This window comes from Coregonus clupeaformis, chromosome 25 (assembly GCF_020615455.1).
Source record: "Coregonus clupeaformis isolate EN_2021a chromosome 25, ASM2061545v1, whole genome shotgun sequence".
NCBI lineage: Eukaryota > Metazoa > Chordata > Actinopteri > Salmoniformes > Salmonidae > Coregonus > Coregonus clupeaformis.
Window position 1 is genome coordinate 31,580,146 of NC_059216.1, and position 23,692 is coordinate 31,603,837.

General features: G+C 42.1%; 1 protein-coding gene across 1 annotated transcript in view; it reads left to right on the forward strand.

The window, feature by feature from the left end:
• Positions 1-23,692, forward strand: part of LOC121539547 (actin-histidine N-methyltransferase) — a 47,427-nt gene that overhangs the window by 1,288 nt on the left and 22,447 nt on the right. The window contains exons 2-6 of the mRNA XM_041848121.2: positions 11,115-11,247; positions 11,447-11,539; positions 12,925-13,073; positions 15,099-15,171; positions 18,631-18,887. Of these exons, the coding sequence (XP_041704055.1) occupies positions 11,145-11,247; positions 11,447-11,539; positions 12,925-13,073; positions 15,099-15,171; positions 18,631-18,887 (675 nt within the window). The 5' untranslated portion in view covers positions 11,115-11,144. The remainder of the gene's footprint in view (positions 1-11,114; positions 11,248-11,446; positions 11,540-12,924; positions 13,074-15,098; positions 15,172-18,630; positions 18,888-23,692) is intronic.

A 23,692-nucleotide genomic window follows, 5' to 3' on the forward strand; every position in this document is an offset into this window, starting at 1 on the left:
AAGGAATACGCCTGTGGTTGTTCCTAATGGGTGCATACATGATTGTGTTGGTGGAGGATTCTTGGCAGCCTTTCAAACAGTGTCAGGGGCCAGGGCTGGTGAACTATGCCAATGGCATGCTAGTGGCCAAAACCACTGAAAGGGGGTCAAAGCCTTTGTCCATCGGAGTGGAAGAAGAGGGTTGGAGTTTAGACTAAAACTGTTTGACTGGGATCTGAGTTGTCTGAAATCCCAGACAGTAACAAAGCCATGTTTTAGCTATATCACAGAAGTGATTCCTTCAGACATTTTCATGTTGTTTTATTTCTATTCCCAGTTTCAAGGATTCCCTGTTTTTACTCTTCCAGCCACTGTTGTCACTTTGACTGTTAAACTCAGATTTGAAAGATTCAACATGTTAAATCTAGGTCAGTCTCAGATTTTGTCCAATTATGTGTGTGAACATGTTTCAGTGTTCTAAAATCTGACTACAACCGACAAAATCAGGACCAGTCTAGTTGAGATGAGTCTGAACCAGCATCTGGGTTTACAGGAGAATTGAATATGGCGACTCTCCTTTCAGCCCAGGAAGCAGCCGTTCAACTTGCCATTCACCAGCTTTTATAATAATAATAATAATAATATGCCATTTAGCAGACGCTTTTATCCAAAGCGACTTACAGTCATGCGTGCATACATTTTTGTGTATGGGTGGTCCCGGGGATCGAACCCACTACCTTGGCGTTACAAGCGCCGTGCTCTACCAGCTGAGCTACAGAGGACCTTTTCAAGCTTAATGTCAAAATATGTTAGTTACATACCAAACAATGGACTTTTGCTGAGCAACTATTGTCATTAGTGCTGTTATGGCCGGGATGTAGTTCTAAATAAAAAGTTACATGCAACCGAAAAGATGCCTTGTCTGGAATTAATCTATATATTGTATTTGACCAAGTGCACATGTGCCAAATACAACTCTTCTGCACATCCAGTAAAACCACCCATTACTGGTTGGCTGATCCAGCAGCAGAAAAGGTCATTGATTTTATAACCTACAACAGTGAATGGTGGTCATATCAATCTGTTTCACCGGCGCTACATGGAATGCAATAATATTTCATGTAAGTAGATTAAGTAGACAATGTAGGTATGTTTTTACAGTGACTGTATATTTCTAGATGGGCTTTATTTAGTGTATTTTAATTCCATTACTAATATTGCAGGAGGTGCAGAAGAGGTGGAGTTGGCGCATGTACACTTGGTCAAAAACAATACTTAGATTAATTCCAGACAAGGCAATTCTTTCAGTTGCATGCAACTTTTTATTTAGACCTTTTTTGGAAGTACATTCCGGCCATAACAACAGTAATGACGATAGTTGCTCAGCGAAACGCCATTATTTGGTAAGTACCTTAACGTATTTTGACATTATTAAGCTGGGAAATGGCAAGTTGAATGGCTGCTTCCTGGGCTTTAAAGGAGAATCGCAATATTCAAAGTCTCCTTTTAAGCCCAGATTCTGGTTCAGGATGAGTCTACATTTTCCCACATGGTGTGTGTGAACTTAGCTTTAGGAACAGGAAGACGGCAGGTCCGCTGGACGTCACACTGTGCTGTGACACAGTTTTCCTCCCTGTCTGGCTGGCCCTGCACCCTGCTTGCAGCTCCTCTTGGCTAGGCCATAGTGTCTGTCTCAAATTGCACCCTATTCCCTAGTGCCCATGGTGCTCTGGTCAAAAGTAGTTCACTATAGGGTACCAGTAGGGACGCAGCCATAAAGTGACTGGCAGCACTCAGCACTGCTCTCTTCCTGTAGCTGAAGGCCTCAACAAGCAGCCGTCCCACTCTCTCGCTCTTGTTTTTACTCCCTTCCCAATATTAGCTGGAATTAGCCTAAAGGGTGTGGCTGCATCAACCCTACTTCAACTGGCACATGTAGGCTATACGGTGGGGCTGCTGTCTGTGAAAGGCAGGCACACTCAGTGCCCATTTATTTCCCTTCAGAGTGGATGTGTTGTTGGAAAATGGTCAGTTTCGATCGAACTGCCAAAAATGACTTTGGACTCATGCACTGGTGGTTGAGTCGCTGTTTTTTTTTGGCTTTTGCCAGTAGCTGCAAGAATAGAGAGGGAGTGGGATAGAGTATAAAAGAAAGAGAAAATGACAAGCGAGAGAGAGGGGTGGGGGTGAGTGTGTAGAGAAAGCTGGACGTGAGTGAGAGGGCGAGAGGGCGCAAGGCAGCTGCAGAGTGGGTAAACATGACTCCTAAAATGGCTGGTGCAAATAGTCCGGATATATAATACTAACTGCATGTTGACACTACACTACCCTGACTAGCTATTTAAAGCCATCATTATGCCGGTGTGAAGCACATAGCAGCCTAACACTGTGTTGTTATAGAAAATAGCTGCCTTGGTGATGTTTAATTTGACCCTGGGCTAAAGTAGTGCAATGTTTTACTGCTACGGTATTGTCAGTAGACTAGAGTAGGACATCACATTGAACCTCAGGCATTGTACTGTAGTTCCTCTCTCTGTGTAAATGCCATTGTTTCTGCTGACTCCTTGAGGTTGTTGTGTTCATCTGGCAGAGCCACAGGTTCCCATGGCAATGCCTTTGCCTCCATTCTTCTATATAAGATACTGTACCAGTCTCTCTCACTACTTGACTGAAAAGTGAGTAGAGCATTCCAGGATGTTCACACTCAGATATTGGTTAGGCCTCTAGAATCTAGATTACCCTAATTACAGGCAGGGACAGTATTGCATAGCCTAGTCCACACTTCCATGAGGACAAGGTTATCAGCCAAGAACTACCAGTACCCACATTTGAGCACAGTGCCCTCATCAGCATATGAAAATCCTTACTCCGAATGACACAGCAGACTAGTATGATTATTCATAGTTTTCTCAGGAAAGGCTTGTGTTGACCTGCACAAAGACAATCATTAGGCCAACAGGTTATTAGGTTATTATCGTAATTGTCTGTTGTGATGAAACACTGTCCTCTCAGTTGAACTGTTAAAGCACAGTTGAAAAAATATTGGGTTGTAGTGTAATTAGGCTTAAACTAACCTTGAATACATTTAAGCTTTTTCTCTTGGAGAATGCTACTGTATATATGACTACCTGTTCAACCCCCGAACTACCAAGAGTAGAGGAAGGAAATGTGGGATTGATATTGAGCCAATATTAACAAAAATATCCTGTCGATTTTACATGCATTTCATTTCCATGTGAAATGTACCCACTATGCCTTGTAGCTTCAACATCAACTCCCTCTGTTAAAGGCATTGATTGGCCCAGTTTAGATTCTGCAGTCTCTCACGGCCTTCAGTGGTCATTACATGTAAATATAACTTTTGTTTGTGCTCATGAGGGCTCGGATGTTCACTGTTTCCTGGGTTGTATTCATAAGTGTACACCGTAGCAAAACATTTTACAATGGGAAAGTAGGACTGTGACGGTCTTGGAATTTGAGGTTACGGTAATTGGCCAGGCCAATGTACACGGTCTACGACATAATCAAATCAAATCAAATCAAATCAAATTTTATTGGTCACATGCGCCGAATACAACAGGTGCAGACATTACAGTGAAATGCTTACTTACAGCCCTTAACCAACAGTGCATTTATTTTAAACAAAAAAGTAAGAATAAAACAACAACAAAAAAGTGTTGAGAAAAAAAGAGCAGAAGTGAAATAAAGTGACAGTAGGGAGGCTATATATACAGTAAAATAAAGTGACAGTAGGGAGGCTATATATACAGGGGGGTACCGTTGCATAGTCAATGTGCGGGGGCACCGGCTAGTTGAGGTAGTTGAGGTAATATGTACATGTGGGTAGAGTTAAAGTGACTATGCATAAATACTTAACAGAGTAGCAGCAGCGTAAAAAGGATGGGGTGGGGGGCAGTGCAAATAGTCCGGGTAGCCATGATTAGCTGTTCAGGAGTCTTATGGCTTGGGGGTAGAAGCTGTTGAGAAGTCTTTTGGACCTAGACTTGGCACTCCGGTACCGCTTGCCGTGCGGTAGCAGAGAGAACAGTCTATGACTAGGGTGGCTGGAGTCTTTGACAATTTTGAGGGCCTTCCTCTGACACCGCCTGGTATAGAGGTCTTGGATGGCAGGGAGCTTTGCCCCAGTGATGTACTGGGCCGTACGCACTACCCTCTGTAGTGCCTTGCGGTCAGAGGCCAAGCAGTTGCCATACCAGGCGGTGATGCAACCAGTCAGGATGCTCTCGATGGTGCAGCTGTAGAATTTTTTGAGGATCTGAGGACCCATGCCAAATCTTTTTAGTCTCCTGAGGGGGAATAGGCTTTGTCGTGCCCTCTTCACGACTGTCTTGGTGTGTTTGGACCATGATAGTTCGTTGGTGATGTGGACACCAAGGAACTTGAAGCTCTCAACCTGTTCCACTACAGCCCCGTCGATGAGAATGGGGGCGTGCTCAGTCCTCTTTTTTTTCCTGTAGTCCACAATCATCTCCTTTGTCTTGGTCACGTTGAGGGAGAGGTTGTTGTCCTGGCACCACACGGCCAGATCTCTGACCTCCTCCCCTATAGGCTGTCTCATCGTTGTCGGTGATCAGGCCTACCACTGTTGTGTCGTCGGCAAACTTAATGATGGTGTTGGAGTCGTGCCTGGCCATGCAGTCATGGGTGAACAGAGAGTACAGGAGGGGGACTGAGCACGCACCCCCTGAGGGGCCCCCGTGTTGAGGATCAGTGTGGCAGATGTGTTGTTACCTACCCTTACCACCTGGGGGCGGCCCGTCAGGAAGTCCAGGATCCAGTTGCAGAGGGAGGTGTTTAGTCCCAGGATCCTTAGCTTAGTGATGAGCTTAGAGGGCACTATGGTGTTGAATGCTGAGCTGTAGTTAATGAATAGCATTCTCACGTAGGTGTTCCTCTTGTCCAGGTGGGAAAGGGCAGTGTGGAGTGCGATAGAGATTGCATCATCTGTGGATCTGTTGGCGGTATGCAAATTGGAGTGGGTCTAGGGTTTCTGGGATTATGCTGTTGATGTGAGCCATGACCAATCTTTCAAAGCACTTCATGGCTACAGACGTCAGTGCTACGGGACGGTAGTCATTTAGGCAGGTTATCTTAGAGTTCTTGGGCACGGGGACTATGGTGGTCTGCTTGAAACATGTTGGTATTACAGACTCAGTCAGGGACATGTTGAAAATGTCAGTGAAGACACTTGCCAGTTGGTCAGCACATGCTCGGAGTACACGTCCTGGTAATCCGTCTGGCCCTGCGGCCTTGTGAATGTTGACCTGCTTAAAAGTCTTACTCACATCGGCTACGGAGAGCGTGATCACATAGTCGTCCGGAACAGCTGGTGCTCTCATGCATGCTTCAGTGTTGCTTGCCTCGAGCGAGCATAGAAGTGGTTTAGCTCGTCTGGTAGGCTTGTGTCACTGGGCAGCTCGCGGCTGTGCTTCCCTTTGTAGTCTGTAATAGTTTTCAAGCCCTGCCACATCCGACGAGCGTCAGAGCCAGTGTAGTATGATTCAATCTTAGACCTGTATTGACTCTTTGCATGTTTGATGGTTCGTCGGAGGTCATAGCGGGATTTCTTATAAGCGTCCGGGTTAGAGTCCCGTTCCTTGAAAGCGGCAGCTCTACCCTTTAGCTCAGTGCGGATGTTTCCTGTAATCCATGGCTTCTGGTTGGGGTATGTACATACGGTCACTGTGGGGACGACATCATCGATGCACTTATTGATGAAGCCAGTGACTGATGTGGTGTACTCCTCAATGCTGTCTGAAGAATCCCGGAACATGTTCCAGTCTGTGCTAGCAAAACAGTCCTGTAGCTTAGCATCTGCATCATCTGACCACTTTTTTATTAGCCGAATCACTGGTGCTTCCTGCTTCAGTTTTTGCTTATAAGCAGGAATCAGGAGGATAGAGTTATGGTCAGATTTGCCAAATGGAGGGCGAGGGAGAGCTTTGTATGCGTCTCTGTGTGTGGAGTAAAGGTGGTCTAGAGTTTTTTCCCCTCTGGTTGCACATTTAACATGCTGGTAGAAATGAGGTAGAATGGATTTAAGTTTCCCTGCATTAAAGTCCCCGGCTACTAGGAGCGCTGCATCTGGATGAGCGTTTTCCTGTTGATTAATGGCCTTGTACAACTCATTCAGTGCAATCTTAATGCCAGCATTGGTTTGTGGTGGTAAATAGACAGCTATGAAAAAATATAGATGAAAACTCTCTTGGTAAATAGTGTGGTCTACAGCTTATCATAAGATACTCTACCTCAGGCGAGCAAAACCTCGAGACTTCCTTAGTATTTGATTTTGTGCACCAGCTGTTGTTTACAAATATACAGAGACCGCCACCCCTTGTCTTACCAGAGTCTGCCGTTCTGTCCTGTCGATGTAGCGTATAGCCCGCTAGCTGAATGTTGTCATTGTTGTCGTTCAGCCACGACTCCGTGAAACATAAGATATTACAGTTTTTAATGTCCCGTTGGTAGGATAACCGTAATCTTAAATCGTCAATTTTATTCTCAAAAGATTGAACGTTGGCTAATAGGATTGATGGGAGAGGCAGTTTACTCGTTCGCCGTCGGATCCTTACAAGGCACCCGGATCTGCGTCCACGATATCTCCGTCTCTTCTTCACGCGAATGACGGGGATCTGGGCCTTGTCGGGTGTCTGTATGATATCCTTCGCGAACGCCTCGTTGAAGAAAAAGTCTTCGTCCAATTCGAGGTGAGTAATCGCTGTCCTGATATCCAGAAGCTCTCTTTGGTTATAAGAGACCCCAACATAACCGTTGGGGTGGGGGGATTGCCGCATATCAGACTCAAAAGAAACACGTGCCTTTTCTCTGCAACTTCACTAGTACCATTACACTTTGTTATTATAGTAGCATTTCATTCTTCTCTCACAATATTAGTCTAGTATACAAATTAAGAAATGTCAGATTGGAGAGGAATTCCAAAGAAAATACAGATTCTGATTTTGACGCACTAAACCGTTCACACCGACTACGATGCATTTTTCCTTCCACTTTTCCAAACATTTCGTATAACGTCATCAATGCTGCTGTGGTCATTCTCTGTGGCAATATGTTGTTCAAAATGTCTGGAGAGGACACGTTAATGAGATAAATCATATACTACTGGAAAAATAATATGCTACTGAAAAAATGTGGATATAGGCTTTGCATCCTATAGGATGAATCATGAAAGGAGCTTGACTACATTTAATTCAGTTGCACCCCATTTTAATAAGAGTGGAAATGCAAAACTGACACCTGTCATCATTCCTCGCACATACTGCATGCTGATCCTGCAACAAGTCTATTTTTCTATCTGATTAATGAGATGCAGTCCAGACAGGCCTATTTTAGGAAACTTTCTGAATGGACATAGAGAATTAGTGAACTCATACATACACACCCACCCACCTAAAAGGACCCATCGATCAAAGCCGCCTGCAGCGCATCTCACTCGGACACATAAGCAAATCACATTTGTCTTTTCCCAAAAACATATGAAAAACCTTAGCTTCAAATCCCTTCTGTAGGATATCAAAAAGTCTACATTATAGGATAATGCTAAATCAATGTAGCTTTTCAGATACATTGACAAGGAAAGTTATGGGGGATGTATAGAGACAGCTGTGATGGTCAGGAATATGAAATTGACAACCATTACAAAATAGAAACACATGCATGCAACCTGTCCATAGCAACCTGTCCATAGCCTGATGAGCAGCCTTTGATCAATTTTAGTGAAGCAATGGGTGGTTATGTTGTCACAATTTTTTTTTATTTGAGTGAGTGCTTTATCTAAATCTGTGCAACCACTTATTGATGAGGGTAAAAAAATGTTCTGTCTCTTAGGTTTGCCTATAGCACAGGTGGTCGCTTAGATTCACTTTAGCAGGCCTGTAAATGTATAGGTTATACGAATGATGCATTAATGAATATATTAATTTCTAACTTACACATCTCTCTGTCTTCACTGTTCCCTTCTTGCGCAATTCACACATCTCCGCTGGCAACTCCACTAGCCTGTTTCTTCCCCCTCTTTCTAGCTCTTGAACGAGTGGCCTATATACACTGAATGTACAAAACATTAGGAACACCTTCCTAATATTGAGTTGCCCCCCCCATGTTGACTGGCCCATGTTGACTCCAATTCTTCCCACAGTTGTGTCAAGTTGGCTGGATGTCCTTTGGGTGATGGAACATTCTTAATACACACGGGAAACTGTTGAGCGTAAAAACCCCCAGCAGTGTTGCAGTTCTTGAGACACTCAAACCTGGCACCTATTACCATACCTCGTTCAAAGGCACTTAAATCTTTTGTCTTGCCCATTCACCCTTAACATGTCTCCTCCCCTTCATCTACACTGATTGAAGTGGATTTAACAGGTGACATCACCTGTCCTGGAAAGATAATGTTTTGTACACTCAGTGTATAGACAATGAACAGCGATATAGTTTGAAACTTATTTCGAGCAATTTTTAAAAACGAATAGGCCTAGGCCTATTCAAGGAGAAGCATTGATCAATCCTCTTGCATGCTTAATGGCTATAAAATAGCTACATTGGCGAGAGCGACGTGTAGCCTAGCTCTGGTGTGATGTGATCACTTTGGCTAAATTGATACCTTACTGCACTGATGCATTGCAAACGTAAAGAACAGGCAGAGAGAAATGTATTAATTAATGAATTCACATAACGACCCACAGTCCTGTCAGTGGCAGTGTGCCAGATAACAATTTCTATTGGTCAACAACTTATTTTCGCATGCGAAAAGATGCTAAAATAGAACGTGTTCTGAATAAATAATTGACGGCTATTTCGCAATTGGTGTGAACGGTGTCATAAACGAGACGTGCTTGTATACATTTTTTTTCTTCTTAATTATTCGGACGACATTAACGGACTTGGTGAGAAAGGGCCTTTTACTGAAAATAGGCCTTTTACAAGATTAAATTATGACCGGAGCGTTTGGTTCTTATTAAGGAGAGAGTCCAGACAGGCTACTTTAGGAAACTTTCTAAATGGACATATAGAGAGAATCAGCAAACTCACACACACACACACACACCCCCGCAAAAGGACCCGTCAATCAAAGCCACCAGCGTATGTCAGACACAAGCAAATACAGTTGAAGTCGGAAGTTTACAAACACTTAGGTTGGTGGTTTTTCAACCTCTCCACAAATTTCTTGTTAACCAACTATAGTTTTGGCAAGTCGGTTAGGACATCTACTTTGTGCATGACACAAGTAATTTTTCCAAAAATTGTTTACAGACAGATTATTTCACACACAAATGGACAATGACCCCAAGCATACTTCCAAAGTTGTGGCAAAATGGCTTAAGGACAACAAAGTCAGGACAACAAAGTCAAGGTATTGGAGTGGCCATCACAAAGCCCTGACCTCAATCCTATGTGTTGGCAGAACTGAAAAAGTGTGTGCGAGCAAGGAGGCCTACAAACCTGACTCAGTTACACCAGCTCTGTCTGGAGGAATGGGCCAAAATTCACCCAACTTATTGTGGGAAGCTTGTGGAAGGCTACCCGACACATTTGACCCAAGTTAAACAATTTAAAGGCAATGCTACCAAATACTAATTGAGTGTATGTAAACTTCTGACCCACTGGGAATGTGATAAAATAAATAAAAGCTGAAATAAATCATTCTCTCTACTATTATTATTCTGACATTTCACATTCTTAAAATAAAGTGGTGATCCTAACTGACCTAAGACAGGGAATTTGTACTAGGATTAAATGTCAGGAATTGTGAAAAACTGAGTTTAAATGTATTTGGCTAAGATGTATATAAACTTTCCTTAAAACGTATAAAAAACCTTAGGCTTTCCGAAAGTAGGCTATAAGATAATACATTGACAAGGAAAGTATGAAGGGTAGAGAGACAGCTATGTGATAGTATGAAGATGAAATTGACAATCATTAACATAGAAACAAATACACACAACATGTCAATAGCCTATTTATCAGCGTTGATTAGTCTATAAATTAAGAAAATATTCCGTATCAAGGTATACCATGCCAGGTTGGATCGGATTGGCGTATTGTCCATTTGACTCAACATTAGCGCCTTATAGGCCTCGGAGCCATAACAATGTTGCTGACTGCTGTTGAATAATTAAGGAATAATCAGACACATCCAACCTTTTTTTAAAGACAGATTTATTTATTTACTATCAAGCAATGAAAACGTGCATTGTATAAAAGAAAGTCCACACATCAAATATGATATTTTCCTGAAGTGCCATAGCCTATAGCCATAGCTAGCCTATAGGCTAGCGCCCCCATCTAGCGGATTAGCTGCTTGAGCATCAAACGACATTTGGAAAGAGGAAGAGATGTAGACCGTTTTAATAGACAGACTAAGTTAGCAAAACAATTGCTTATAATCATTAGTAAACACTCCCGCTATTAGGTAAAGTTTATCTACATGAAAATAAAGTTAATAAAAATGAATAAAAAATGAATGTAGGCCTATTTTAAACGGTTTTAAAAGTTATTTTCATCGCGATCTTCATCCATAACTGTCACAGCCCTATGGGAAAGCACATTTCTTATTGGACATTTTTAGGTAGTCTATCCCTCCTAGTTTCAATTCTTTTTTTCTTCCGTTTGGTGGTGACTAGTGAATACGACTCTGGACAAAAAAATTGGATTTGATTTAGAAATGTAATTTTGTAATCTCCCGTGGGCAGATTCTGCTTGTAGACCGAGAGATTAATGGGATGTGTGAGATTCGAAAATCCCTTTTTTAATTTTTTGTAAAATTTTTTGGTCACTGGTTATCTGGACGTATCAGGATTGGGTGAAGGCAGTGCCTAAACTGCTTCACCTCTAGTGTTTCGCATGTGCCCACATGGATCGGAAGGGGTGGTGTGTGGGGAGGGGGCTTTGGCTGAGCGTTTCCTCTTGTGAGGATGAAGACATGTTTTTGCCGGAACTCTCAGTTTCTAACACGTATGAACACCGACGTTAATCACGCAGCTGAACAAAGATTTTACTTCAGGGTTAACAGAGATGAGTGATTTTGTAATGTGTCTTCTCTCCCAAGAATCTGCTTTAGATGAGTGAATGACTTTGTGCTGTCTGTCTCTCCTCCCCAGTCCCTGTCCTGCTCTCTGTCCAGCTGCACCATGGGAAAGAAGAGTCGAGTGAAGATTCAGAAGTCGGGGACTGGCGCCATGGCCGTGGTCTCCCCCAAAGAGATGATGAACCTCATATCAGAGCTCTTACTGAGTACGTAGCTGGGCTGCCACCCTATTCCCTATATAGTGTAATACTTTTGACAAGGGCTCATAACACTAACAAACATTTTCAATTGAGATTCTGTGTCCATGGAAAGTTATTTGGCTTGATCTGTGTCTGGGGAAACAGGCCCTATGGGATTACCTTATGTTACTTATAATGTGAGGTTTCCCCATGTATGTCCCGTTAGAATGCAGCAGTGCTGCCCCTTCTCCAGGGAAAGAGTGGGAGGAGTACGTCCAGATACGAGGCTTGGTGGAGAAGATCAGGAAGAAACAGAAAGGTATGCACACACACCAGGGTTTCCTTTAGCCGGCTTTTGGCCAAGAAATAAGTAAATGAAAAGTGGGATTTCCCCTGCAGCTCGCCAGCTGCTGTTGGAGTAAAACAATGGCTTTTATAAGCCCATCCATTGCGCAACAATTCCAAATGCAATCGTGTGTTAAAAACAGTTTTGGTGTACGATTTAAAGAGGGCTAATATTTTTATTTCTCAACTAGTAATTGAAGCGCACCTCCCATTCACCATTCATGTGGTTCATTTTGAAAACATGATTAATTGTTTGAAACCTGCATTTTTTTATTTCATATTATGAGGCAAGTATTTAAAGACTTCATAAGCGGCATGTGAGTTTAAAGTTTGGGGAAGCTTACAATTTATCTTACCATTTCTACCGTTCTGCGGGCCAGTTATGATTTTCATATGCACATTTTCGTGGAATAGTTTCATTTCAATACTAAAATTTCTGTTGATCAAAATCATTGTCATGTGGTTAATCATAAAAATCTGAATTAAAATAATACATCTAAAAGTTTAAAAGTCAACTAATGCGAGATCACCAACCTGAACCAACAGTGATCCATTGTTGGCTAAAATGAGCGCATGCAACTCATAGCCCTAGGCCAATGCAGCAGTAGGCCTATAACTTCCATTGCTCTTTCACGCTGAGGATTGGTGATTTATCGAAATTGTTGGAAAGATTTTTCAAATAGCTTGCTGTGAGGAACTGCAGTTTTAATATATTCTCAATGGATGTTAAAAAGACGCTCTGCTACTTTTCCGTGCAGCCGACCAGGTACTTCTATGCATGCTCATGTTCACGCTCACTCCAACATTATCAGGACAGAGAAACCAGATACGTGCTCATTGCTCACATGGAGCACTCCAAACAAAAGACAATGAAAAAATTGACAAAGATTGTAAATGTTGGTTGTGAAATAAACCAAAACGTGTTTCTTATAAGTGTAGCAGGTTGGGAACTTAAGCAAATTTTAGAAAATTAAGTTTTATTGGCTGCTTCATTACATGAGTTGCATGTTCTTTTAAGATGCATTACTATAATCTAAATGTTATTTCTGTCATTCTGAGCTCCGTGGGTGGATGCCCAAATGGGTTATGCACCCAATGCATATGGGTCTGGTACATTTCTCAAATGGCTGGTAAATTAAAATCTTCCCGTTACGTTGTCCGGTGCCACATTTTCCTAACGGAAACCCTGACACACACACACACACACACATGTAGTCAAATGTGCTACTACTACTACACAGGCATACACACACACACACACACACACAGCTGGATTTGAGCCATGGCCTATATAGATTCAATAGGAAGAACTCTCCGTTTGATCATAACTGTGTGTGTGTTTCTCCGTCTCTTTCCCAGGTATCTCAGTGATATTTGAGGGCAGCAGAGAGGAGTTCTTCCCGAAGCTGATGGCGTGGGCTCAGGAGAGTGGAGCGTCCTGCGAGGGTTTTGAGATCGCTAACTTCGCCGGCGAGGGCTTCGGCCTCAGGGCCACCAAGGACATCAAGGTTGGTCGCTACGACCGGACCGGTGTCCATGGCAACAGTTGTCAGGGTGACATATCACTTGGGTCTTGTTCATTAGTGCACACTGTAGCAAAACGTTTTTGCAATGCAAATAAGAGTTTCTTATTGGACAAGTTCATCTAATTAACAAAATTGCGCCCAATGTATTTTTAAGGAAGAGAAAGGCCTTGACCTGAGGCTTCCTCCATAGACTACCAATAGATTGATCAGCTCCTCGATTATATTTCAACAGAGGAAACTAGGCCTAACTCTCTCTTATTGGTGTTCTTCTCATAATGACCCACCAAACAGCCCTCATTGATGTTCTAAAATGGCTGCCGTTTAGGTCTGATCGAACAAACCGACCGAGCTGTTCGTATGAAGCCCAGGGCTCTAGTATTGTCACGATAACAGAATTATGACTTTGATACCGATACCAGGTTTAGTATCAAGATCCATACAGATAAACTCAGCTACTGCTCTGTTAAATCATTGGGCATCTTTTGAGTTCAATATCATTACATTTGAACATTTTATGTCCATTTTGTTGAGACAGCCATCTATGCATTAATTAATCAGTTATGCAATCAATTTGACTTTGTTTTAACCAATCTAACTACAAAACAACAATGGTAATAATTTATTTTAAAGGTATATCTATTGATAAACTGGGTAAATCACAATACAGGTGAATGAATATTATTCAATAGGAGTGTGTGCGATGCATACATTGAGTTACTGGCCAGCAGCATACCATCCTGCATCCCACTACTGGCTTGCCTCTGAAGCTAAGCAGGGTTGGTCCTGATCGGTCCCTGGATGGGAGAACAGATGCTGCTGGAAGTGGTGTTAGAGGGCCTGTGGGAGGAAATATTTCCTCTGGTCAAATGTATTTTCTCCCAATGCCCAGGGTAGTGATTGGGGACACTGCCCTGTGTAAGGTGCTGTCTTTCAGATGGGACGTAAAACGGGTGTCTTGGCTCTCTGTGGTCACTAAAGATCCCATGGCACTTATCGTAAGAGTAGGGGTGTTAACCCCGGTGTCCTGGCTAAATTCCCAATCTGGCCCTCATACCATCATGGCCACCTAATCATCCCCAGCTTCCAATTTGCTTGTTCATCCCCTCTTCTTCCCTGTAACTATTCCCCAGGTTGTTGCTGTAAATGAGAATGTGTTCTCAGTCAATTTACCTGGTAAAATAAGGGTTAAAACAAAAACAAAAAATTATATGCTAATTTCATTGGGCTACAGATTTATTATTTTATTAGCAACTGCTAGGAGAACATTATTTTATTGTACTCATCAACAACATTTGCATAAAATAAGTAATCTCTTCTTTTGGTGGCGAGGGAGACAAAGTACATTTATAACGCTTTTGCTGACAATCAACTTGTGAAATCCGCATATTTTGCATTATGGTACTAGGGTAGTGAATTGACACTGTAAGCTAGCAAAGAAAGTTAGCCTGCAATTAAAGCTGGAAGATACCAGTAATGTCTTGCATTGTAAAAGTGTTCTAGCCTGTATCGAAATTGTTTTGTGAACAGTTTCAACATTTCTACATGCTGTGTTGCATTATTCAAGTTTGTTAACTTCTGTGCAGCATGAGTGGGGAGCTAATAATGCAGCCCAGACGGCTTTAGCAATGAATAAGTGGAGCAGACACTTTCCTCTTCCTGCTATAAAACGGCTGCGCTGATAGACAGACTTGATCCTCTCAATCACGTGACACACATTTGACAGAAGTACCAAACAGGGGGATGGAAAAATTACTGAAGTTTCAGTATACCGTGCAACACTGCAGGGCACTTTCTCTTCCTATTTCTCTCTGTGAGTTGGTGGGAGTTTATTCAATGATGTAGCTAACACTCTTGGATGAGTTTTCACTAAGTGCACAATGAATGCTGTTATTCAAATAAGCCTGGGGTGGACTAAAATCACGGGCTAAGTTTTAGATCCATCCATGTAATTCAAGCAAATCTCCCAATGTCAGTCAGTGTCCATTCTGACAACATTTGTTTCCTCAGGCAGAGGAGCTGTTTCTGTGGATACCCAGGAAGATGCTGATGACTGTGGAATCGGCTAAGAACTCTGTCCTTGGTGAGTGGCAACGTAAGGCCCATATAGGGCTGAGCGGTATACCGTATTTGACTATATACCGGTATTGATGCACAGACCGGTATTGGGTTTTTACTTTCACTTCTATAACAGTATTTCAATGTTTGGTTTGTTAAAAGTGATACGTAACTCAGGCGCGTGTTATATCCGTTTTTATAGTTTACTCAGTTTGCTACTTGAGTTGTCTTTCTCCCTCTCCTCCTACTTTATGCCGTTTCCCACGCCAAGCCCTCCCCCTGTCACTCAAGGAGAGAGCAGTTGATTGACCACAGAGTCACAAGCAATGTTCCCTCGAAGCTGCGCGCGGGCACGGAGTAGCCCCGAGACTGCCGCGCAGCTCCCCCAGGACAGCGCAGAAGAAATATCAGCCGACAGAGAGAAGCACGAGATTGAACTTCCATTCAACTTTCTAGAACAGTGGACGATCTCCAAGGCATTCCTGGGCGATCGCCAAACATTTCTGTAAAAAACCCAACGATAAAGCCTTGTGTTCCTATTTTTTTGTATTAGTCTCAGGCTTTTGGCAGTAGGTGCTCCGGATTCAGCTGCCCTGTGCGCTGGGTAGGCAAACTGTTGCCATTTTGAACCATGTCATGTGTCTGAAAGTACAAACTCTGCCTTCCCGGCGGGCCCAGAGAGCAAATCGAGTGCACTATAGGCCTACCACTGGCCAATCGGATGGCTCAGATTACTGTGTCTGCAGTAAAGTAGCAGGCATAAAAGAAGGCTACAGCAAAGTTGATACTGTGAGATTTCTAAATGTTTAAAACCATGACTAGAGAGTGACTGTCAACGAATACAGCAAAGAGCTGCTGTTTTTATGTTTAAGTTCTTACCCAGCAATGTCAACACTTTGTATTCAACACTTTTATAAGCCATAAAATGCGCATTCTTCCTATTTCCACTCAGCACTACAACAAGCACTGCAGCAGTAATGAATGAGTAGGAAAGTGTATCTACAGGCTTACGTTGTTGTTATTATTAGCGGCTTGGGTCTTTTTTTAAATGAAGGAATATTTCACTTTCTCTGTTCATAGGAGTAACAACATTAATTTGTGCATGAGGCAGAAATTATGTGGTGCGACTTGAGTTTTGCTATCAGCTGGAAGACTGTCCCTTTTTGGTCAGTGTCAGTGGAGGAAAGGGAGAGCGGAGGGATGCTGAGAGGCGGACCCTCCGTCTGCTGCTCTCTCCCCTCTCTCACTTTGACTCAAAGTGATCTTGACTCAGAAAAGGTTGGTGACCACTGTTCTAGAGTTTTCCCTGTTAACACTATCAACGTTTCCCTTTACCGTGGCAATTGTGATCGAATCAACACAATATTAGCCACATTAAATGTAACATACCGAAACAAAACAAACTATGCAAAAGATTTTGTTGTAGGCAGAACGCATCAGAGTAGGATTCTATTGCATTGACATACATGACTCAGCCTGTACTCTACATAGACCGGTGTGGCATAACCAATCAGAGCTCCAGTAGGCCTATATGCATATAGACCATTGCCATATATGGATCTGTGCCATTTACTTTGAACTGGTGTTTACAGCATGTGCGGTTGTGAGTAAATGCGCTTGTTTTGAGATCTAAGCGAGCGCTGCATGTAGCCACGTGCACATTTAGTTCATATCCTTTGCTAGTTAGTGAGTTTTTAGCCCAGTTATAGATAATTTGTAGTCAGCATTAGGGGAGAGATTGCTTCCTATAAGAGCACAAAACGTGTACATTTCTAGACGTCTTTGAAAAGCGAGTCAGGTAAAGAGCTTTTTTTTGTCTTAAAGGAGCAGTGTTGTATTTTGAGACAGGCTTGAATAAGCCAAGTAGCCAATAGGCAGAGGGTAGCATAATTTGTCTGATTCTCTGTAATAATGGTATGGGAATAATAATGTGTTTTTATTTTGTAAAGTGGTGTCTTACATCAAACAACACAACATGTTCAGTCACCTCCTTGTCTGAAGGACAAGTGGATAAACAGGTTAATGTCAAGCCCTGCATGTTTTTTTCAAAGGTCTCATGGAATGTAGGCCTATATTGAACACCACATTGGCTGCTACAGTAGGCTGAATTATAGAACAGCTATTTCCATGTTCAAATGTTATGGGATGCATTTTCTCCATTGTTTTTTATGATAGGCCACTGGTAGGCCTACATTATGATAAAATAGCCACAGTATCCTACTTGGCCACTGTTAAAACTGTAACTTAAAGCGGGTACAGCCTCAGTGTTCAAAGCGCTGGAAGTTGCACAGATTTTTCACAAAGTTCAAGTTTGCGCTCAGCAGACCTGAAATTGCTCAGTGCTGGATAAAATGAGAGGGACCATTGGTCACAAGTGCTTTCTTGCCGTTCACTCTGCAATCTGCATGGTCAGATGGATGCAACAACATGTTGGTGACATGCTGCTTTCCACATGCGTTCTATAATTACATTATTAGTTTGTGTATCTTACTGTCTGCTAGTTTGTCTTTTCTTAGCAAGTTGTGGCTAAAATAAATATTGTTAGCTGCTAATCGCTGGTTAGCTGGCTAGCTAGCTTTCTAGTAGCTTGCTAAATGTACAAAGTCAGAGCAAACGTTTGCCTGATGACTCAAACTGAATTCTTCCGCTGCTCTATCGTTCGCTACATACTTCAGTCTGAGACTGCCACCATTGAAGTTGTTTGTGGTGACGTTAAAATGAGGGGTGTTGTACAAAACAAAGTAATCAGCGATCGGATCATCTCTAAAAGTTTGTGCAATGGTATCTTCTAAATCAGAGAGGAATAGACGAAGCATGATTATGTTAGCTAGCTACATGAGGTAAGAAAACGTGTAATGTAAAATCTCATTAGGGTCACCTGGAAACACTGACCAACACTTGGTTCATACCCTGTCAATAATTCCTCCCTGACTTATTCATTCGTTGTCATGTCAAACATTATTCCAACTATAGAATTAGAATAATCATTCTATTTCCATGATTCCAACAGTTCACCAATTAATTAGTCCTATATTTCTGGCCCATATCATGCAGCCCTGCATTGCACAGTGTGGACATGATAACAGAAATTGCAAGAAATGCAGAAATTAATGAAAATTCTGAAAATTAGTTCTGGAAGCACCCTAAGGTCATGAACTACTCATAAAGCATATTTAGAACTTTTAATCAAAAATATAAAATACTATCAAAAATGTGGCCATATCACCCAACCCTAGGCCCATATACTGTGTTTTTGCCCATAATGTGTAAGTTCAGTTAAATACAGACAAGCTGGCCATCTCGGTCTATTTGTTGGTGGAATAACTTTTGCACGTGGAGAAAAGAAACATACTACCCTTAATTGACAACAAGGCTTTGAGCTCTGACATTTGATACCCCCTGTGCTTTGTCCTCCCCTAGGATCCACGCACACACCTCAACATACACACTGTTCTGTATGTAAACTCTCCTCTCTCCCTCCCAGGTCCCCTGTACAGCCAGGACCGTATTCTCCAGGCCATGGGTAATGTGACCCTGGCCCTCCACCTGCTGTGTGAGCGGGCTGACCCCTCCTCCCCCTGGCTGCCCTACATCAAGACCCTCCCCGGGGACTACGACACCCCTCTCTACTACGAGGAGGAGGAAGTACGCCATCTGTTGTCCACTCAGGCTATCCAGGATGTCCTCAGCCAGTACAAGAACACCGCACGGCAGTACGCATACTTCTACAAAGTCATCCAGGTGAATGGCAAATGGGTATTCACACTCGCTCGCTCACTTGCTCTCACTCACACTCGCTCTCACTCTCGCTCGCTCTCACTCTCGCTCGCTCTCACTCACACGCCAGGGTTTCCATTAGCCGGTAATAGCCAGCTTTTGGTCCAGTCCCAAAAAAAGTATCGTCCAAAAGCCAATCGTCCGGGAGAAGCAACAAAATCCCATTGCAAAATAATGCTTTTAGCCTATTCATTGATGGAAATATCAATCGATGGTAATACATTTACATTTGACTGGTCATGCTTAGGGCTGCTGCGGTGACCGTATTACCACCACACCGGCGGTCATGAAGGCAGTCAAATTCCACATGACCGTTTAGTCACGGTAATTAGGCTTCTCCAAGCTCTGATGCTGCTGCTGGTCATTAGTAGCCTACCAAACTTGCTAACTGCCTGGTGCTCAGCACTCTATTGTCCCTCTAATCACTCTGACATCAATGCAAATGTAATCGAAAATCTAAATCAAACACTTCATGAGAGGCCATGAGCTCATGTTGCGCAACATTTCTATAGGCTATGCAATTGCGTGAGAAAACCGAGTGATGGCCACTAATAAAAAGAGGATCCCATCAGCTTTCTATAGGCTAGGCCTACTATATTTATTACTCAACTTTCCTAATATTAAGCACATTGCTTATATTTACAACAGAAGTATAGCCTCCATGGCTGGCATGAAAATAAACCACGGGGAAAAGCGTCCTCCATTCGCTATTTAAGTGCTTAGATGACATGTATTTTTTCCCGCTGCCCCTGTTTCGATACAGGTGCATGATAATGGTCCATTCTAAATCAAAACAAATGTCACACATTTAGTATATGTAAAGACAAGATTAAACCAACAATAGTCTGATGGGTGACAATATTAGCCTATTACTTGTGAATGATATATTATCACTTGTGAATGATGCCCAGCATAAGAAACAATGCCTTTTTTTACTTGTTCGAATCATAGTCGCACACCTCATGTAGCCTAGCCCATAGGCCTTTATGTTTTAATAAGGTTTGTATCACAACTAAAGTGGCCAAATAACTTCTTAAAATGAAGCACATTAATCTGCTTTACAAGGGGCGTAGAGCCTAACTGGCATGTACAGTTGAAGTCGGAAGTTTACATACACCTTAGCCAAATACATTTAAACTCAGTGTTTCACAATTCCTGACATTTAATCCTAGTAAAAATTCCCTGTCTTAGGTTAGTTAGGATCCCCACTTTATTTTAAGAATGTGAAATGTCAGAATAATAGTAGAGAGAATGATTTATTTCAGCTTTTATTTCTTTCATCACATTCCCAGTGGGTCAGAAGTTTACATACACTCAATTAGTACTTGGTAGCATTGCCTTTAAATTGTTTAACTTGGGTCAAACGTGTCGGGTAGCCTTCCACAAGCTTCCCACAATAAGTTGGGTGAATTTTGGCACCTTCCTCCTGACAGAGCTGGTGTAACTGAGTCAGGTTTGTAGGTCTCCTTGCTCGCATACACTTTTTCAGTTCTGCCTACAACTTTTCTATAGGATTGAGGTCAGGGCTTTGTGATGGCCACTCCAATACCTTGACTTTGTTGTCCTTAAGCCATTTTGCCACAACTTTGGAAGTATGCTTGGGGTCATTGTCCATTTGGAAGACCCATTTGCGACCAAGCGTTAACTTCCTGACTGATGTCTTGAGATGTTACTTCAATATTTCCACATTTTCCTTCCTCATGATGCCTTCTAGTCCCTCCTGCAGCAAAGTACCCCCACAGCATGATGCTGCCACCCCTGTGCTTCACGGTTCGGAAGGTGTTCTTCGGCTTGCAAGCACCCCCTTTTTCCTCCAAACATAACGATGGTCATTATGGCCAAACAGTTCTATTTTTGTTTCATCAGACCAGAGGACATTTCTCCAAAAAGTACGATCTTTGTCCCCATGTGCAGTTGCAAACCGTAGTCTAGCTTTTTTATGGCGGTTTTGGAGCAGTGGCTTCTTCCTTGCTGAGCGGCCTTTCAGGTTATGTCGATATAGGACTCGTTTTACTGTGGATATAGATACTTTTGTACCTGTTTCCTCCAGCATCTTCACAAAGTCCTTTGCTGTTGTTCTGGGATTGATTTGCACTTTTCGCACCAAAGTACGTTCATCTCTAGGAGACAGAACGCGTCTCCTTCCTGAGCGGTATGACGGCTGCGTGGTCCCATGGTGTTTGTACTTGCGTACCATTGTTTGTACAGATGAACGTGGTACCTTGAGGCGTTTGGAAATTGCTACAGGTCTACAATTATTATAATAATAATAATAATAATAATTATTATTATTATATTATTATATTATTATATATTATTATATATTATTATTATATACAATTCTTTTTTCTGAGGTCTTGGCTGATTTCTTTAGATTTCCCCGTGATGTCAAGCAAAGAGGCACTGAGTTTGAAGGTATGCCTTGAAATACATCCACAGGTACACCTCCAATTGACTCAAATTATGTCAATTAGCCTATCAGAAGCTTCTAAAGCCGTGACATCATTTTCTGGAATTTTCCAAGCTGTTTAAAGGCACAGTCAACTTAGTGTATGTAAACTTCTGACCCACTGGAATTGTGATACAGTGAATTATAAGTGAAATAATCTGTCTGTGTAAACAATTGTTGGAAAAATTACTTGTGTCATGCACAAAGTAGATGTCCTAACCGACTTGCCAAAACGATAGTTTGTTAACAAGAAATGTGTGGAGTGGTTGAAAAACAAGTTTTAATGACTCCAACCTAAGTGTATTTAAATTTCCGACTTCAACTTTATAAGCAGCGCGTGAGTTTCATGTTTGGGGAAGATAAGTTTTACCATAAAAATGCACCTTTATAATAAAAGCATTACATGCATAATTGCATTTGCGGTCACTTTTGATAATGGAACATTCGCGCTTATAGCTTACTACCATGTCCGCATTGCTGCGCTTATAATGTGAAATAGCCTAGTAGTTTATCAACATTTTAAGCTAAACGTTCTGATCTGTTGCGTCAGCCACATTGCATAAAAAAGTTTATTTGATGCTAGTGGTTGTATTAATTTGGGATCTATCGCATCCCACAACTGTCCCAGACTATGTTTGGAATATTTATTTCTTGCACAGAATAGAATAGGTCAACTTTTGTACTATGGGGGATAGTAGATTGACATAGGCTAGTGCTTTTGCTGTTCGTTAGGCCTACTCATCTTGTTGGCTGAAAATGTGGACATTTCTTCCAATATCTTCAATATGCACCTCGGAATTGGATAAGGATGTGCGCAGTTGCGTCCCCGATGTGTCTGTCTTAACTTGTAGCCTGTGAGAAAGACCCGATCATGTGACGGAGAGCCGTGTGGGTGAGAGACGCTTCGGATTGCGCAGCACACTCAGGGAGAAGGGCACAACGCAGCACTGCAGGCCGCAAAAGGCATGGATTTTTTGAGGGTGCATGACGGCCACAAAGGGGATGCCGCTGTGAAATTCAAGGCATTATCAAGTGCTTGTCAAATTGTGAATGACAAACTATTGGCGTGTGTACAGCCTGCGCAAGAAAACTAAGCTATGCCTTTCAAGCAACCTTTTTCAAATCATCATTAGTCTCATCATGCAGCCTTACAATGTATGAAAAATCCAAACATATTGCCCAACGTTTGTAGAACAACTAAAGGGACATTAATAACTCTACATTAAGTATATAGGAGTACCCATTTCTTTGTTAACCGCTCAACACAGAATAGCCGCATATGCGCACTCCCTCAAATCGTTTGGAGAAAATATTTATTTTATTGAGCTTTGTTCAATTGTATTCTTCATACTATAATATAAAATAATGCCACGGAATTATAAGCAAATCTTGCCTGCTAAATGAACTAGTGTAGCCCACAGCCATTTGGCATAGCCACATCAGGACCTAACATAAGGACAACTCAGAGTATGCTATTATTTTCTTCTGAAATAGACTACATTTTCTTCTTTAGACCCGTCTAAAATAAATAATGGATTTATTGTGAAGGTGTAGGCTTTATTACATGGATTTATTATACTTTTTAAAATGTGGATGTTCCAAAGGCCTGCATCAGTGGCTTGTAGGCTATGTGTGGAAGCCAGAAGATGCTAAATGTGTTTATGTTAATTAATGTCAATTACCGTAAGACCGACAGTTATTTACATTTAAGTCATTTAGCAGACGCTCTTATCCAGAGCGACCTACAAATTGGTGCATTCAACTTAGGATAGGCAGTGGGACAACCACCACTGGGGGAGGGGGGGTGTATTTGCTTGACAATCACCGGCTGACTAAATTTTGTGACCGCCACAGCCCTCGTCATGCTTATTGGTCTAGGCCTATAGGTTAATTTGCCTAATTTAGTGGAATTTAAATTGGCTTGTGTATTTTTGTAAGTCGTTATGTTTATCACACTCATACAGCGTGCAGATACAAAGCCTATGAGAGGAAATCCTGTCAGACAGTGCGAGAGCTGCTGCTACAACTTCTCAAACAGCTCATTCGTTGCTGCTGGAGTGAAACGTGCTTTTATAAGCCCAACCATTGCGTAACAATTGTAAATGCAATCGTGTGTTTAAAAACAGTTTTGATGGCCACAATTGCAAAGAGCTAAATTTTAACATTTCTCAACTGATAATTGAAGCGTGCTTCCCATTCGCCATTCAAATGCATACAGGCAACAGTAGGCAGGCTTCAGCGCGTCACATATCGGGATGGGCATGAGTACTCGAGTACTCGAACTGATGTTAAAACTCTATCTTTAACTGAAATTTTGTCT